Source organism: Urocitellus parryii, chromosome 5 (genome assembly GCF_045843805.1).
Source record: "Urocitellus parryii isolate mUroPar1 chromosome 5, mUroPar1.hap1, whole genome shotgun sequence".
NCBI lineage: Eukaryota > Metazoa > Chordata > Mammalia > Rodentia > Sciuridae > Urocitellus > Urocitellus parryii.
The window spans coordinates 206,472,922-206,491,752 of NC_135535.1; the positions used below are offsets into that span (position 1 = coordinate 206,472,922).

At 44.8% G+C, this 18,831-nt stretch overlaps 1 protein-coding gene across 2 annotated transcripts in view; it reads left to right on the forward strand.

Annotated features, from left to right (window-relative positions):
• Positions 1-18,831, forward strand: part of Dock1 (dedicator of cytokinesis 1) — a 441,986-nt gene that overhangs the window by 151,377 nt on the left and 271,778 nt on the right. For both annotated transcript variants that reach the window (XM_026384205.2, XM_026384206.2), the window contains exons 26-27: positions 16,055-16,182; positions 18,215-18,310. In XM_026384205.2, the coding sequence (XP_026239990.1) occupies positions 16,055-16,182; positions 18,215-18,310 (224 nt within the window). The remainder of the gene's footprint in view (positions 1-16,054; positions 16,183-18,214; positions 18,311-18,831) is intronic.

Genomic DNA, 18,831 nt, shown 5'->3' on the forward strand with positions numbered 1-18,831 from the left:
TGCACAGAGCATCCTGTCCACTCAGAATAGGGTTCAGCCCGCTAGGCAGGGGATGCCCCAGTGCCTCCCCTTTGCAAAACCAAGGTGCTCACAGCTTCGCAGGCTAGCCGGGGAATCTCCAGAGCCACCTAAGTCCCACTGGAGGAGAAGGGTGGTGTGAAGTCTTCGCGGTTACCCAGCCGACTGTGCTTTCCCCAGGCACGTGAAACTGTCCCCCGCACCTGAGGGGGAGCTGGCTAACAAGTCGGGGAGGACACAGTCCCCAGTGGCTGCCTGCTCACAGGCCCAGAATAATACATGGAGCTGCCTCGGCTGGTCCTGGACGAGGAGGATGTGGTGGAGACTGGATGGGAAGGATTCAGAGGCTGAGCTTCACAGTGTCTTTTGCAGCAAGACTCTGATGGAGCTGTGGGGGGAATGCACCATCCACTCCATCTCGGAACCAGGCTGCTCAGACTTCGCCTCTGCATTCAGAGCCAGTCAGAGGCTCTGCAGCCAGAGCTGGGACCCTGCCACACCTCTGAGACCTGGCTGATGCACAAGTCCCTGGAGGGAGTCTACCTGTGAAACACCTTGGCAAGGAGGCCTTTGTTGTCTTCACACATTTTTTTAAATCTCACCTGTATTGTTTTCTATTTGGTTGGTTTGGGTTTCTGTCACTACTTGTTATTTTTATGATTTTATATGATTGTAAATATTCATTAATTAAATATTGTATTTTCTTTTTCATTTTTATTCCTTCCCCTTCTTTTTTCTTCTTTTTCTTCCCTCCTCCACACTTTTTTACTTTGCCTTTTTTCCTATTTTTCCTTCCTTCTCTTTCCCTTCTATTTTCTGTTTAGCATAATATTAATTTTGTTTCTATGGCCTAGTTTTTTAGCATGTTCTATGTAATCACTCCCCCTTTCTTTCCTTTGGTTAGTGGAGAGGTGGGAAACATTTTCAGTCAGTTTTTACGATATTTGATAATACGGTTTGTTATAAAGCAGTAGCTGGTTCTGATGGGTATTCTTTCTTCTCAAGAGGGTATTGGGACTCAAACAGCACTTTGAATATGTTGGATGGGTGCTTTGGGGGTGAGATAGACCCTCAGCCTGAGGCATATCATAAAAAGAAGGAAGCTCACTAACAAGATCCTCGTATGGTAGAGATCTCCCTCCCAACAGAAGAAATTTCCACATGGAAATGCAGATAATAAGAGATCACAGTAAAGAGTCTTACCAGCAGACTAGATCATGCAGATGAAAGAATATCAGGGCTGATAGAAAAGATGGAGGAATTAGAACACTTAGACAATCATAAAGAAAAAAAAAACCACAACAAACTGAGCAGAATATACAAGAGCTACTGGACACCATTAAAAGGCCAAATGTAAGAATTATAGGCCTTGAGGAAGCAGAGGAGATTCTTACTACTGACATAGAGAACAGTAAAAAATATCAGACACTTTCTTTAATCTTGGGAGGAAATAGACATTCAGGTACAGGAGGCATTTACAATTCAAAAGAGACAAGACCAGAAAAGAATTCCTCCTTGACACATTATTGTTAAAATTTCAAAAATATAGAGGAAAGAAAGAAATTTAAAAGCTGCAAGAGAAACCTACCAAATCATTTATAAAGGCAAACCCATCAGAAAAATGGCAGACTTCTCAACAGAACCACTAAAGGTCAGGAGGACACAGAATGATGTATTTTAAGCCCTGGCAGGAAATAACTGCCCACCTACAGTACTGTATCCAGCAAAAATATCCTTCAGAATTGAAGAAGAAATGAAAGCCTCCCCAGGTAAGCATAAACTAAAGGAGATCATGAGCACTAAGCCAGCATTTCTGAAGGTACTTAAAGGAATCCTACACACAGGAATGTAAAAACAACCAAGAAAGCATGGGCGAGAGCCGCATTAGAAAAACAAATAACAAATGAGTATTAGGAATAGGACAAAATAACAGGAAGTAACATGCACTTCCCTGTAATGATGTTGACTGATCAGATTTTAAGACCAGAAACTTTGAAACTGTTTGAAGAAAAAAAGAGAAGAAATGCTTCACTATATAGGCACAGGCAAAGACTTCCTGATTAAGACCCTGTAATTCAGGAAATAAGAGAAATATTAAATAAATGGCATAGCGTCAAGTTAAAAAGATTCTGTATAGTAAAGGAAAAAAATAACAGAGTGAAGAGATAACCAACATAATGCAAAAAGAAAAAAAAATCTTCCACAAGCTATTTTTACAAGAGGATTAATATCCAGGATATATGAAGAACTCAAAACAATTAGCATTACAAAAAGCACATAACTCTGTCAGTAAATGAGCCAACAAACTGAACAGGCACTTTTCTAAACATGTATAAATGCCCAGCACTTATGTGAAGAAATGTTCAATATCTTTGGCCCTCAGGAAAATGCAAACCAAAACTACATTGGAATTTCATCTCACTTCAGTCAAAATGACAATTATTAAGAATACAAATAATAGCCAAGCACAGTGGTGAATAAAGGTGCATGTAATCCCAGTGATTCAGGAGGGTGAGGCAGGATGATTGCAAGTTCTAGATTAGTCTCAGCAATTTAGGCCCTTTAAGCAGCTTGGTGAGAACCTGTCTCGAAATTAAAGTAAATAAAAAGAGATGTGGCTTAGTGGTTAAGAACCCCTGGGTTTGATCATCAGTTCCAAAAAAAAAAAAAATCAAATAACAATAATTACTAATGAGGATGCAGAGGGAAAGCCACACTACACACTGTTGGTGGGAATGTAAAATAGTACAGCTGCTAGGGAAATTGGCATGGAAGTTCCTCTAAAAGGTAAAGATGGATCTACCTTTTTATCCTACTACACCACTCTTTGGTGTTTATCCAAAAGAATTTAAAGCCAGCAAATGTTAGAAATCTGTACATAGTTATGTTTATTGCAGCACAATGCACAATAGCCAAGTTACAGAACCAGGCGAGGTATCCATTCACAGGTGGATAAAGAAAGTGCAGTGTACATATATGCACAATGGAGTTTGGTTCAGCACAAAGGAGAACAAACTCATGGCATTTTTCTGGAAAATGGATGGAAATGGAGACCATCATTTTGAATGAAATAAGTCAGAGTAGTGTGTCTCAGTGTATTCTCATATGTATTGTCTCATCAGTGGAAGGAGGAAGAAAAGATAGGCATAAAAAGGGACCCTATGAAGTCAGAAGGAAGACCATTGGGATAGAGGAAGGGAACAAGGGAGGGAGGAGGGGAAGGGGAGGGATGTCTTGGGGAGAGAATTGATCAAATTATGTTTTTAGATGTGCACACTATTCTGTATAGTTAATATGCACTGATTAAAAGTACTTGAAATGGAAGTGATTTTAAGTTTAAATCTGAAGGACATACCCCTTCTCTTGTGGACACTCACTCTCTCTCTAGCTAGTGGAAAGCCTGATGGGAACCTCACTACTCGCTCTGGGTGACCATCTCAGCACAGGTGCCCGGGGACTGATTTCCTCTCCACAGTGCCCAGTTTCTGTTTTCACTCTTCTTCCACGAGTCTTTGTCATGGACGAACTCCAGTCCTTTTTGGAACTATGCAGTGAATCAATAAACACGTGGCATAGCTCTGTGAGGAGTTAGTGGGTAATATAATATTTTGAAATAATTAATCTGCCTTTTTAAGTATAGAGCTAGGGGTTTGATTTTAATAGGAATTCATACCTAACATAGTCAGTGAAATTTATATGAAATCTATGAATCTAAAATTATTGTGGGTTTAGTGAGCCAAAATTAGCCGAAAGTGTTGTGTCTTACAAGGAGCTCCGGAATTCCCAGTCAGTAGAGTTGTCTAAACCATCATTGGCAGCCCAAATGTGCTTCTGAACTGTCGTGGCTGCCTGGAATCCTTTTGGAAGGCTTTGGCCAGTGTGAAAATGGTCTCGTTTGTTGAGCTTGGGTTTTAGGAGTCTCTCTGGATAGGGCAGCAGAGTTAGTCTTGATATCTTTCATTTGCAAGCTCTCTGCTTTTCCCATGCAGCTGACTGCTGTCTTACCTCCTTGTCAGGAAAGATTTATCAGCTGAAATCTTCTGGCTGGGCTGCTCCTACAAAGATGTCATTACTTTTACAAAATATTCTGTGCCACATTTAGTATAAATATTTAAAGCCAAACCATTTTTGATGAGATATGATGGCTCTGATTTTCATGCTTTGTTCAGTTTCTTGTTAATTTGTAAAAAATATAGTTGTCTTTGTCCTTTTCCCTGATCCTACTGGAGTCAGTTAAATGAGCTCTCCCTGTGTCTAGATCTGCAGCACTTGACTTCAGTGGGTTTAACTGAGGTGCTGCTGTATGTGCCAGCCCTTCCGCAAGGTCCTCCTGTGGACGTGGCCTAATGCATCCATGAGCAAGTCACTGGGGCTCCTCTGTGGGGTCCCAGGTAGGAGCAAGGCTCCCCAGCCCCTGTCTCTCATCACTCCTAAACACCCACAAGTTCTTTTGCTCTAAAGCATTTGTTTCCATTCCCCACCAAAAATAAAATCAACCTAGTCTAGAACAAATAAAAGTGCATGTATTTGTGGTCAAATTAGGATTGCTGTCCAGGAAAAATACAGATTCAAGAAGTCTTGAAATTATGCTCCTATGGTTTATAGAACTGTGACTGTGTTAAGGTTTACACACCAATTACATCACTTGTTAGTCAAAAATTGTGACTGGTGGTAGCAAAAGCCAAGCTCTCTTGTAAGGAAGGGGCTGGGCGTGGTCTCTGTCTCAGGGTGGTGTGGGGAAAGGGTGTATTGTACAGAAGGTCCGCAGAGGTTACACAGAGCTTAGGAAACCTGGATTGGCTCAGGTCAAAGGTCAGCATGGGTGTTGGGGTGGGGTGGGGCTGGGCTCATCTGTAGCCCATTTCAAAGTTTAGCCACTGCTATATGTCCCCAAGAGTTCTCAGTGTGCTGAACTCCACTTATCTGACCAGAACCAATGCCACTCCATTTTGGTTTCCTTCCTTGGCACCATCTCCCCTGATGTCAAGGCCATTGCACAGCTGAAGGGATCCATTTCTATGGAAATGAGACAGGGGTGTGTTTGCATGTGGGCTGTGGATTCCTGGGTGGGAATGGCTGCTCCTTGCAAGAGCCTTCCCTGGCCAGGTTGGGCCCCTGGAGGCCACCGCTCTCAGCGCTCTGGCTGTTCCCAGCCTTGTTTCCCCACTTCTCAGTTTTGCACCTGGAGACAGAAGATGGATCCAGCCCAGGTTTGTTGGGCTCCAGCAGGCGGCATTTCTCTTGGCACAGAGGGTTGCGTTGGGCCCCAACCCTGTGGAACTGGCTGGAATGAGGACAGTGGACTTCTGTCACTGCTGCCGTCTGCTCACAGAGAAGTCCAGACTTCCTCTCCTGCTCCTGGCCCCCAGGGACCACATGATGATCACCCCCATTGAGGAGTGTGGGTTGGCTTCACTCTGTCCACCAGTTCCAATGGAATCTCTTCTGGAAGCTCCTTCACAGACCCAGCCAGAAATAGTGTGTCACCAGCTCTCTGGGCACCCTATGTATGGCCCAGTTGTTTGCACATAAAATTACCTGTCCTAGGAGCTTCCCCCCAGAGGCACTGGGTTCACCTGCCTGGTGCTCCTCAGGACAGCTCCGTCCACCTGTGAAATCATTGTTTCTTCCCTTGGTTACTGCATGTCCCTAGAAGGAACGCTCCCAAGCAGTGCCTTGTTCATCTTCTTTTTGCTCCACCGTTGGCACCTAGAGCCAGCCTGACCCCAGGTGCTGAGGGAGGGAGGTGTACCAGGGTGTTCCAACCCAGCATCTCTTTCCCTCTTCTGCTAGTGCAGAAGGTGACGTGTGACCAGCCACACAGGTGTGGCTCACTTGCTCCAAGGGAGGTGAAGTTCTGGGCTCTCCTGGGGAAACTGGCTCTCTCTCTCCTGGTTTGGCCTCTGAATGGCTTGATCACGTGAGAATGCAGGGATATCACTGAGAAGGGGTAAAACTGAGAGAGGAAAGTGGGGGGGACTCCTGAGAGGCCTAAGTGGAAGGTCGCCTGTGAGCAGTGTCATGAAGTCCACACGGCCTTCAGTTGGCTTCTGACGTGCTGCTCCCCCAGTTTGTGGCAACGTGATGGGGCGTGCACAGTTCTACCCTACCTCTGACTCCAGATGCCTTCTTCTGAAAACCACGTAGCGTTTCCCACAGACAGAAAGTGGAGAGATGGCAGTGAGCAGGCTCATGTACTCGCCCCAGCTTCAAGAATTCTGAATTCAGGGCCCGCCCTTTTTATCTGGGTGTACCCTGCACCCCAGACAATTTGAAGCAAATCCATCATCTTGGCATTTCACTCTAGTGGTAGGACTCGGCCATGATGATGTTCCTGAGTGGGAGCACTTGCCCTGGGGCTGGTCCCTGTGCTGTGTCTCACATCCACCTTGGATGCCCTGTCCACGCTCTTGTGCTGAGACACGTGGCCCTGGGCTCGTTAGCATGCTGTGCAGGAGGGCCAATGAATGGACGGTAATGGCTTCTGAGCCTGGTCCAGCGACGTGACTTGACTGCGTGAGGGCTGGCTGAATAGACTACGTGCAGCACGAAACGTTGACTCTTGCATATCATCTGTGGTGTGGAGAGAGCTGATGTTCAAAGCAAGATACAAAGAGAAGGGAAGGTCAACACTTTGTAATTTGTAGCTTTGTTCCCATGTGATTATATTGTTGCCCACATAACTGACAAAAGCTCTGAAAATTAAAGCTTAAATCCTATTATAGAAATGAAAAGTTTCAGTATAATTAAATTAAGCACTGGAACATCGAGGGTTAGGATTTATGTCCACAAAAATGTTCTACATTAATGTTATAGAAATTGGGATAAAATAAATCAACCTGAGCCAGCATTTACTTTTAAGAACATCAGGAGCATTGGCTGTGCTGAAGGAGGTCCTGTGAGCATCCCCGGGGCCGTGCACTCCTGTCCTCGGCCTCCTCTGCCCTGCAGCTCGCCATCGGAGCCCTTTGTGGGAAGCTTCTTGCAGTTAACATGGAACCATTTCTTTGTTTTCCAAGGCGTAATCTTCCTCTATTCCTGTGTCAACAGTGACTTAGGCAATGGATATTTTATTTTAGCACTTACTGGGGACTTTCCCTTATGTCCTGTGTTTGTGTTCTGGAGGGGAGTATAAGTCCTGATGTGCAAAGCTTTGAACATTCAAACTCTGAAGTTGAGTGGCAGGAACGTCCTTTTCCCCATCGGCAGCAGCTTGGGACTCCTGATGGACGGCTTCTCCTGTGAGCCTGCTATTCCTTGGCTGCCCTTTGGTTTGTCGGTTTCTGTTATTGCTGTGGTTTTCCTGGTGGGGACCCGTGGTGAGTGGGAATGGGAATGTCCTGTTTCCTCAAACCCTGTCCGTCCTGTGCCCTGGTCTTCAGCATAGCAAAGGGGCTCCTTTGAGATAGTCTGTCTCAGCCTTCTGAAAACCTCATTTCTATTCCATTTGAACAATCCAGAGTTTCTTTAAAATGTAGGCCTAAAGAGTTTAAATTATGTTTGTCATTTTTATTTCCAAGGTGAAAAGAAAATCTTCTAGTTACAAACAGAGTCAAACTCTTCTTTCAAATGTTGGAGGCCTTAGTGACAGAAGCCCTGAGAAGTCTGAAGGCCAAGACCCACATGCCTGTTGGCGTGCTGTGAGGCACTGTTGGGGTCAGATTCCTTTTTTTACAGTGAACAGGTCCAAGAAAGAAAATTTACATCTCTAACAATTGCCCTATTAATACAAAATTGCTTTAAGTCACAAACAAGGAAAGCTGCATGGTTAATGTGTATCTATAGTATTAATGCTTTGATCCATAAACAAATCAAAACAATCTCTCTTGAGTTTCTCTACTGTGGAAAACAGATCTTAAGCCCAGAACTACTCTGAAGTACTTTTGTTAACTTGATGGATGTTTGTACAGAGAGAAAAATTGGGGTTGGGGCTAATTTTGCCACAGTCACTTAATGGACCACTCGTATAGCATTTTGGAATACTTTATATAATTAGTTTGCTGTGCTGATGACTTCTAATGAATGTTGCCAGCTGGGCAACACTGAAAACTGGCTCTTTTAAATAATGTGGAATATAAACATCACATCCTCTTCTATATTTTATGCATACCTTGAGAAAACTTCTAATCTCTACCCCCGTAACACACTCCCGTTTCCCCCTCATTCTGCATATCACTTTGTGTCTTTCATTACATATGGTTTTGAAGAGATCATTTGCTAAAACAGTGCAGGCTTTTAGAAATGACTTACTGAATGTCTTAGTAGTATCCATTTCGATCCCATCATAATTTATTGATCACCTACCATGTGCTCAGGACTGCGGGTAGCTGGTTTGAGTCCTCTGAGAGCCTTCAAGTCATCAACTTAAAAATGTAGAATTCAAAAAGAGTAATCATCTCAATTTACAGATGAGGACTTCACAGTTAAATAAGAAGGTCTCATGTGTGCAAGCAACATCCCAGGCAGGGAGCTGTCCACCACCCTGGTGCTGATTAAGTCGCTGGCTTGTTCAAATCCATCATCTGCTCTTTTCTTAAAAGGTTTCACACCCACTGAATGAGGGATGCATTTGGAGAGCTGGATTGACTTAAAATGCTGTGTGGAATAAGACAAGACCTCATGCACAAGCAAGCGCATACATGGGCTAGACCCCTTGAACCACGAAGCATTTTGCTCACGTGTTCAGGAGTGTGCTTCTTCTCTCCTCTTTCTCTTTCTCTCTGTGATCATTTGGCAGTGCCAGCCTTTCCTCATGGTGCAATCTAAACTTCTACACCTGGTCCCCTGTTGACTCAGTTCTGTGCCCACTTGGGAGTGGGCTCCTGTCCCTGTTGCTTGGTGCCCAGTACAGAAAGGACATTCTGAGGAGGGGGCCTCACCTTTTTTGTACCTCATCAGCAGATTGTGCCCCTCAGTCCTCCAACCCGTGATTCCCTTTGGGGCCTGAGTGTGGATCTCTTTACCGTGTGATGATGTTGCTGGGGCAGTGGGAAGAGCCCCGCATCAGCTTGCAGTCTTGTAGGTTTTGCTCTAAGACCCTATTCTTCTGCTAGTATATAAATCCCTGCCAAGAGCACAAGCCAGAGTTTCTTTAAAATGTAGGCCTACCACTGGCCTGCACTCATTTATGTTCCATGTATAAATCTCACTGTGAGGGCACCAGGAGGAGCACATGGGCAGGACCACCCAGACCCCGACTCTGTTGCTGGCTGCCTCTTTTCTCCAGTGATAGGACGTCTGTCCGTAGTACTGAGTGTCCTTCCTTATTTTCTCATCTTCCATATGATGAGTCTGCCCACAGACTGGCAGACTTACCAAACACCTCCTTGGTCTCTCCCATCCACATAGAAGATAGACTCCCTGTCTGACCAGTGCTTCCCACACAGCCTTTCCTGGCTTTTGATTTTAGAGTCTTTCTAATTTTCTCATCTATTTCTAAATGGGACACATCTACAATATGTCTCCACGGCGCTTCTTTTACTTCTTCTGAACTATTATTTGTTATTACAAAATAATGGAAAGCTGATCCCTATCATTATAGTTCTTCAAACTAAAGGTCCAGATGGTCTGCTCCACACACTGGTCTCTGAAGGGCAGCTCCCTTCTTGCCTGGCCTTGTGGCCACATTCGGAGGGCATTGTTTTCCATGTTCTTCCCGTGGTCCCATGCACACTGCTATGCTCCTTCCGATTTCCGTGCTCTTTTTACTTGCTCTGTTACCTTCTCAATTAAATTTCCATGACCTGGGTCACCTCTAGGTTGAATTGCAGATCGCTGCATTTCTGATCATGTCAGCGGGCAGCCTGGTGTCACTGTTCTGAGCAGAACACTTTCAAAGGAGCTGTCTGTCCAGTCAGAGTAGGAATGCTGTGCTGAGCATTTGTGTCTGTCCATTTTACCAGAAAGGAGAAGCGCCATGCCAGGGTGACTTGATTAGTCTCCTCTGGCACACTCACTTTCGTTAGTTGTTCTATGGAGATGCTTCTTGGGAACTCCCCTCTTCAGTGGACAGGCCAGTGTTCCCCCATATTTGCATGTACACATGCCTGGGTCACTGGCCCTGCAGAGCCCTGGCTCAGGAGTCAGCTTCTCCTTAGCCGTGTGGTTCCTGGAAGTGTTTTTCCTCGGGCTCCTGGTCCCCACTCCTGTGCTGAGAGGAGATGAATGGACAGCTCCCGTGACCCTTTCCAGTGCTGGCACTGTCTCCTGCATAATCTGCTGTTTAAGGACCTGCGTGGAGGGAGAAAAATCACTGGAACATATTGAAATGTGGGTATAGGATTCATAGACTGTTGAAAATAAGATGGTTATCTATAAAAGATAAATAGAAAGCATGCCCCATTTATATGGCTCTTACTGTTTCATTCTCATTAAAAGTGTTATTCTGGCTCTCAGTCTGTGCAACATACACAAGGTTATTAAATGCACTTTATGGATCATTTGTTTAATGTGACCAAACTAAAAATTAAGAAGCACAGTACTCAGTATTCATAAAAATGAATGTTTTAAATGGACAAATTCATTCTCATTTTTGTATCTTACTTTAATGTAGAGCTGTAATGGGGTTATAGACGGATATTCTGCTTGGACATTTATAAGCCGATGATGCCTGTTGAATACCTCTTATAAAGATTAATATTTTTTTCTCTGTGCCCATTACCAGAGCATTAATCATCCTGGCTTCAGCCCTCACAACTGAGCATGAACAGATGTTAGATGGTTGGAGCCTGTAATCGTGGGTCACCCTGCGGACAGGAGCATGGAAGCGGGCCGGTATGAGCAGCAAAACCAGTGTTCTGGGGTCTGAGCCCACTAGGCTGCTTGCCCCTTCCCTGGCTACCTGAGCCCAGATGCCTTCATGGCTCTCTGGGCACGGTAGATAAAACAAGGGCAGCTGGGCTCATTGTGGATTTCTTGCTGCTGTGTCTGGAGTTGGACTCAGGGTCTCTGAGAGGATGTCTGGTGGGAGAAAGCTAGGAGGAGAAGTGGCATCTGAGGCCGTCAGCATCTGCCTCCTGGTATGCCACTGGGCTGTGCTGACCTGCTGATGTGAGCTGCAGATGTGATTTAAAGTGTTCTAGTCACCACATTAGAAAAAGTCTGATGCAGTTGGTAAAATTAATTTCAATAATGTTTTATCTCAAACATCAAGGCAATATGAACTCGATCTAAAAATGATTAATGACATAGTTTACATTCTTTTCTTCACACCGAGTCTGTGAAACCCAGTGTGCATTTCACCCTCATTTCACATCTCTGTTTTGGTGCTACGTTTTCATCAGGGACTCGTTCTTTGTATTTATCATCTGATATAATTTGCTGTTGTAAAACTAGAGTCACATGCTCAAGATGTTCTGAATACTTATTTCCAGTAACTAAATCAAGTATCACTTTTTACATTTGACTTTATAGTATACCAATTAAAATTAAATAAAATCAAAATTCCATTCTTCAGTGGCCCAAGCTACATTTCAAGTGCTTAGTGACTACCATGTTTGATAGTGCAGTTGTGAACTACTAGTTTGCTTCAGCATGCTTTTAGCTGAAAGGGTTGATTGTGCACAATACTATTATTTCTGTTGTTTTAACAACTACCCCTTATTTAGCCGTGTGCTACATGCACACATGACATCCTTTAGTTCCCACAATAAACCTGAGAGGCAACAAACAACAGCCTCATTTTGTAGATAAGAAGAAAAATTGAGCCTCAGAGAGTTTAATCATCTTTCCTAAGATCTGAAGCCAAGATCTTTATGTGTACGGATGAACTGATTAAGACTCTCCCAAAGTCTCAGGAAATCAGGATTCTCAACTTCCAGTCAAGTAGGTTATGTGTGGATAGTTTATTCAAAATGTGTTTTCCTTTTAGAATATAAGACTTTTTTCTTTTTTTGATTGGGTATCTGTTTTGGACCCAATGGGTCTGTCAGTGCTAATCACTGTGTAGAAATGACATTCTACCCTGAGGGAAGAGTATTCAGGATGCCAAGTTGGGATGTCCATAATGCGACAGGGATTTCCTCTTGAGAATTAGAAGCAGCTTCTCATGTTTTGAAGTGCTTCCCTGTAGGGGCGTGAGTGGGTGGGCATGGTGGTGCACCTTGCTCTGTGCTCACTGCAGACATGCGTGTCTGTGTCTGTCTGTCTGTCTGTCTGGTGATGTACTTTTCTCAGTGTTCTCATAACTGATAGTCTGTAGACTGAATTACAAAATAAGAGAAGATCCTCAACAACCTGAGGTTCTGAGATATTTGTGATAACTTCTGCTTTGCGGGAGGGTGACGGGGAGGCTACCCTATGGGTAGAGCCACTCTAAGGCGTTAGTTTTCTTTGTATGATGATATCATTTCTATTATTGTTTTAACAGTTTCCATTTAACTGATGGCAGCTTTGGGTCATAGACCTGTTTTTGACTCTAGACTCTTTAATTTGATACCATGTGCATGTGATTACAAATTCAGCTCAATCAATACACACGCACGTGCATGTACTCGTGGGCATGCCTGTATGTGCACCCATTTTCTGTCATCCAGAGTGGCTCGGAAAATTTTGGTGAAGCTGGATCCTCAGAAAGCTGGGAGAATACTTGTGCGCCTGTCCTTCAGATGCCTGCCAAGGATGGGACTGCACTGCTGCAGACTGCAGGGCACTCCTCACCACTTAACAGGTGTAAATTGCTGTGGTTTGCTGATAAAATGCTAAATGTGGACCACAGGAAAGACTCGGCCAGCAAATACTCCAAGGAAGAGAGTATTGAGTACATGAACACACAGTGTCTATATGAACCCCCCCCAACACACACATACACACACACCCCACCTTCAGGTGCTGGTTTGTGTGCTGGGCTGTGCTCTCATAGGGATGACATGCCAATAAAGACAGACAGACCTTGAAAGGCCTCAGTATTTAATGTGGCCCAAGAAATGGACATTAGAGGCCTGCTGTGCCTAGATTGGTGTGCTGAGGTCTACATATCACGGGTCACTAGTAGGGTGGACGGTGTGGCTCACGCCACCCCTGGCTCTTGTCCTCCTGCCGTCTCAGAGTTTCCTTTCTTCCTTGGTGGGCCTGTGGACGAGGTGTCACCCTGTCCCTGAAGGCTGCTCGAGACCCTGGCAGGGGCAGCGTCACCTCCCAGCACCTGGATGCTCCTCCTCAGTGGGTTGATCCTGTGGTCATTGTGGATGGAACTCTGTCAGGTTGGGGGGTTTTGATGCGGCTGCTGGCGCTGGGGCAGGGGGCTCCTTCAGGGTGGTCTTTCAGGATGGCATGGTGGATGGTGTTTTGCAAAGTCCTTCCTCAAGCATTATCTCATTGTATCTTTGTAAGTAAAGTATACCTGTCCCCATTTCTTCACTTTATCTTGACTGGCCCTGGATGCGTGGGAACTGAATGATGAGATGCCATGGGATACCGGTCCCTCAGAAAAATGACTTATCAGGGAGCTTAGTGAATGAAATGTCTTTAAATGTGACAAAGTGGCAGTGAATTTTCCAAGTTTTTTTTTTTTTTTTTTTTAAATCAAAGAGAGGCTGGATAGCAACCAGATGAAGCTAACAGGGCCCTTGGGGCAGGGTGGACGTGGGTGTTCCTATCTGGTGGCCCAAGACGGTTGCTCGCACCTCCCTGCCAAGATGAAGAGGCAGACTTGGCTGCCTTCACCCTGGAGTAATCCTGACAAATGAGACAAACACATTCAATTAGCACCGAGCACAGTGCAGTCCACAGTGACCTGCCCAGCATGGTAGATGAATGGGGCTGTGAGGGATGGATTTAGGCCAGTACATCTGGGTTCCAGAGCCTGAAGGGCCAGCTCTGTATGTTGAGAACCACTGATGGACCTGCCCCGGCTAGCTTCAGGAACAGCCTTGCTCAGGGGGCTCCATTGTTTCCTCTGAAGTCACATGGTCAGGATTGTTACTGCCTGTTGCGTCCTAGTGGCTCTAACCACCCTCCTGCCCTACCCTCACAGATGCCTTGGAAATCCATTTGTTCTCCAGAATGTTGGCAGTGATATCTGATCAAGGGAACAGGAAGACCCAGAGCTCACCTCATGTTGAGGTGGGCAGATAGGACACATTGGAAGATGTCGAGTGGGGGCCACGTGGAAGGGCCTGGCATGGCAGGGCTGGGCTGGGCTGGGGGAGGCTCTCCAGGGCCTCTTTCTACCCACTGGGCTGGAGCATTTGGAGTGTTGTTCTTCCCTGGATGTCCCATGTGGCTAGGACTAGCTGACTTAGAATTCCTGAAGGTGGATGGTATTTGTGGACATTGGAGTTCTGTAGGAAAGATGTCAGGGTTTGGGGAATTTGTGGAAAGAGCATATTCAGTGAATTCTCATTCTCAAACAAGTCCACTCCAGCGAGGTCATTTCTTGCCTTGGACTGGCTTTGTATCTGGGTGCCTCTAACACTGGTACCATGTTCTGTAGTAACCTCATGTCTTGGCTTTTTGGAGTACCTCATTCAAGTCCAGGGGCCATGGTCCTCTCTCAGGTGACTGTGGCCCCTCAGTCGGCATTGAGGAAGGGTTTGTGAAAAGGGAATTGGTACAGGCTTGGCTGAAACCAGGTCCCTGATCCCTCAGACACCTCATCCCTATACATGTGTGCCTCCTTCAGAGGCGTCCCCAGCAAGGCTGGCTTGGCGACTTGTCAGAGTATGTGCAGCCCTCACAACCTATGCATTGCTTGTGCTAGTGTGATCATGGAGCCAAGGTGCAAATCCACATGTTCATATATTCAGTGGACACAACTCCTTCCGGAACAGTGGTATTGCTATAAGCTCTTTCCTAGGCTGAACCTAAACAGAATTCACAAAACAACTTGGCATGGGCTGCCCACTGGACACAGTCCTTGGGGGACATGGAGTGGAAGGGTTTGTGTTACTGTGGATTCTTTCCTTCTTCCTGCCTGTGCCCCACTCCTGCCTCCTCCCAGCCCTGCATTTCAGCGTGGTCCTGGGGAAAGTTCTAAGTGTTTCTGAACAGAGGGCTCACTCCAGTGTGGCCTGCTTTTTTTCCAACATAAAACTCAGGACCCATTAATGTAAACGTGTGTGCCTATATTACTGGTGTTGGAAATCTTAAAATGTCTAATCCTAAGCACCGGTTTCTCATTGCTGCTCTCAGGCTTTGCACCTTTCAAGGAATGGTGAAGGCCAGGCTAGTCTCAAAAATGCAGAAATGGCACTCTGAGCAGGCTATGTTGGAAAATGGAAGAGGCTAGAGTTACACTGGATTTCCCAATTTGAAGAGAAAATTAGGAATTTTCGTCTTTGGTATCATTGTATCTTTGGTATCTCTATATTTGTTTCCTAATTGCTCTTCTATTTTCTAATGATCCTTTCTATGTTCCTATCTAAAAACAGATGAAAGTCCAAACTCCTTTGCTGGGATCCTGCTCCCTGCCCAGCTGTCCTCCATGTTATAGTCATATTCCCCACAGTGGTGTCTCTGCCCCTGATTCCCATTTTCCTGTCCCTCTTCCGCCTACTTCAGGAAGCCGCCCTGGGAAGGGCTCTGAGTACCTTTAATTATCACTTTGCAGAGCGGACCTCTTCCATGTAGTCCACTTGCAAGATGAAGAGTCTCAAAAATCTGAAACTAGAATAATTTTTGTCATATGAAGTGTTTTCTTTTAATGTTGCAAATCAGTTAATTTATACAGAGAAAAGAAGTAAAAACCCAACATGTGTGCTTGTGTTTGTATTTATGTGCCCAAGGAGGGAAATATATATATGCCTGATTAAGTATGTCCTGCATGTTTGTGAGTTGTTGGGTCATGTCACACGTCTATTTCAGTGCACGGAAATACACACATAGATAGATGTGTGCGTCTTTTAAAATTATCGACAGCAACAGAAAGTCTGTTCTCACAGACAATAGAAACTAGTTGGGTCCTTTGCTCCCTCCAGTTGTCTGTTTCCATCCTGCAGAACGTGATTGCCAGTTGCTGACGGGGTGCACAGACTTCTAGCACACATGAGTTGCACCTTGGTGGCTCTCGCACTGACCAGCAACCCTGTTTCATATGTAGACTGCAGAGAAATCCTGCTTCCCATGATGACGGATCAGCTCAAGTACCACCTGGAGAGGCAGGAGGACCTGGAGGCCTGCTGCCAGCTGCTCAGCAACATCCTGGAGGTGCTGTACAGGAAGGACGTGGTGAGTGACCCACTCCAGCCTCTCTGCTGAGAAGTGATTCTTGACTCATTTAGAAAATAACAGCCTTCATTTTCAGTCTTAGCCTCTCTCTTTCTCTCTGTAGAGTTGCACCCGGAAATTACTTTTATTTATGTCTGTATCGTGATTTTCACATTGCAGTGTTTATCCTGAATTGAAATTTGTTTTCTCTTTCCTGTATCTTCTCAGTGAAATGCCTCCCAAGGCCGAGTATACAATCCTTAAGGTCAGATAAAAGGCGAAGAGTTGGCTAATTACTTGCATTCATAATTGCAATTCTTATTTTTATTAAAGTAACAAACATAGGCAAAAAGTTTTTTTTTTTTTTTTTTTTTAAAACAAGCCAGTGGTGCTTTGAGACTTTCAAGAAGAGCAGATCTCTGCTCCACCTCCATGGATAGATGCCCCTGATGCTCTCTTAGCTTGGGATTTTCTTTTGCAGTTTGGAACTGTGTGCTTATTCCAGTTACTTTTTTTTAAAATAAGAAGTTGGTGCAAGCATGTGAGGGAGTCTCGTCCTGTGCCCTCATCCTCAGCACACTGTGTATGTCTGTGCACATGGGAGTGACACTATTGATTTAAAAAAAAAACTTTTTAGATTTAGTTGGACACAAAACCTTTAATTAATTTATTTATTTTTATGTGGTGCTGAGGATTGAACTCAGTACCTCACACATGCTAGGCAAACACTCTACCACTGAGCACCACTGCAGCCCAGACACTATTGATTTTTCAGGTGTGTCTGGAAGGTGGGAACAGGACATTGCCTGTCTCTGCCCTGGACAGGGCTTTAAGTGGATCGGGCTTCTTCTGAGCTCTCTCCTCTGTGACCTGGATACCTTTCTGGGCAATACACACACACACACACACACACACACACACACACACACACCCCTGCACCTGGACACCTCCCCTCAAGGCCTGACTCATTCTTCCTAAGCCTGGTTAAAACTCTTGATGAAAGAGATGAGATTAAATCCATCCCTGGGGACAGGGACCTAAGCTCTTTCCGCCATTTCCTGTGGGAAGGTTTGGAAACTTCACCCAAGGCCAGCCTCAGTGGTCCTGTTCCAGGATCTTTGCTTTTCTAACTGCCCGGAAGGCTCGGTGAAGAGGCTGCAGAGCAGACCTCAGGGAGTGGGCAGTGGCTCCTCAGAGAAGGGCCCAAGTGCACATCTGACCAGACCAGTTCATGGAAAAAAAAGTGAATTCTTTCTGATAGAGAATTCCATGCGGTATGATTTTTAGATAATCAAAATTGACCCTCAGCTGGTGTGCAGAGATGCTGTTGTGTGGGACTGTTGAGGTCTGGGGATCGGGCTTACCCAGCAGCCTGGGTTGTTGTCTCAACATGGCCCTGTGTGTGAGTTATTGGGGGTCTAACCAGGGATCATAAACATTATACGGTTTAAATTGATTTCCTTTTTGTTTTAAGGTTTGTGTAAATTAAATTACAATTATATGAGATTTTTTAAAAATATTTTTTTGTTGTTGTTGATGGACCTTTATTTTATTTGCTTATTTATATGTGGTGCTAGGAATCGAAGCAGTGCCTCACGCCTATGAGGCAAGTGCTCTACCACTCCAACCCCAAGAGATTATTTTTAATAGACTCTAAGAAAATGTTGTGAGTTTTCTTTGTGAAGGCTTTTGCCTTTGACAAAGACCATTTGTCATCTCATTAAGGTTTATAATTATTCACTTTTTAATTTAATCAGTTTATTTTTTTGGACTGGGAATTGAACCCAGGACACTTTACCACTGAGCTATATTGCCAATCCATTTATTTTGTTTTTAAACATTTCTATACAGGGCCTTCTTAGGTTGTTGAGGCTGGCCTTGAACTCACAATGCTTTTGCCTTAGCCTCTTGAGTCTCTGGGATTGCATGCGTGCACCACCATGGCCAGCAATTGATTTACTTCTTATGGGGTCCATGGATCCAGTGACCACAGAGGGGCTGTAGGTCCACGGTTGTCTTTGGTGTTGGTTTTCACTGGTGTGTCTTCCTCCAGGGGCCAACGCAGAGGCATGTGCAGATAATCATGGAGAAACTCCTCCGGACAGTGAACCGGACCGTGATTTCCATGGGGCGGGACTCGGAGCTCATTGTAAGTGCCCAGCCCCATGTGCTTGAATACTTAGGTGTCGCTCAGAACATCTTCCTGGGAGTGTCACAGACTCCCCAGCCTTGGGTTCATCTGGTTCTGTTCCAACTGCTGTTGGAAGATGAGTCAATTTTTTTTAAAACATAGTAAGCAGGGGGGACACAGTGTGGCGTATGAGATGTTCTCATTCCCTGATTCCAGGGGAGAGTGTCCGAGCTGGAGGCTAGCCCTCAGCATCTAGGGACAGAGCATTTGGTGCATGGTTCGCCATTACTTGCAGAGAGAGACGTGGATTTTCTTCTAAGTCCTCAACCTTCTGGCTGTTTCTTTCTTTATATATACATTTAAGGTGCCATTAATAAAATTTTATGAAGCACCTTAAAATGGAATGGAGGTACTCCAGTTTAGCACTTTTATTGTCTAGTCCAGTGTATTAAGGGTGTTGCTCTTAGGCCACTTAGTCTGTGTGGAAAACTACTTTTCTAAGAATAGTTTAATGATTATTTAGACAGTCTTTCTATGTT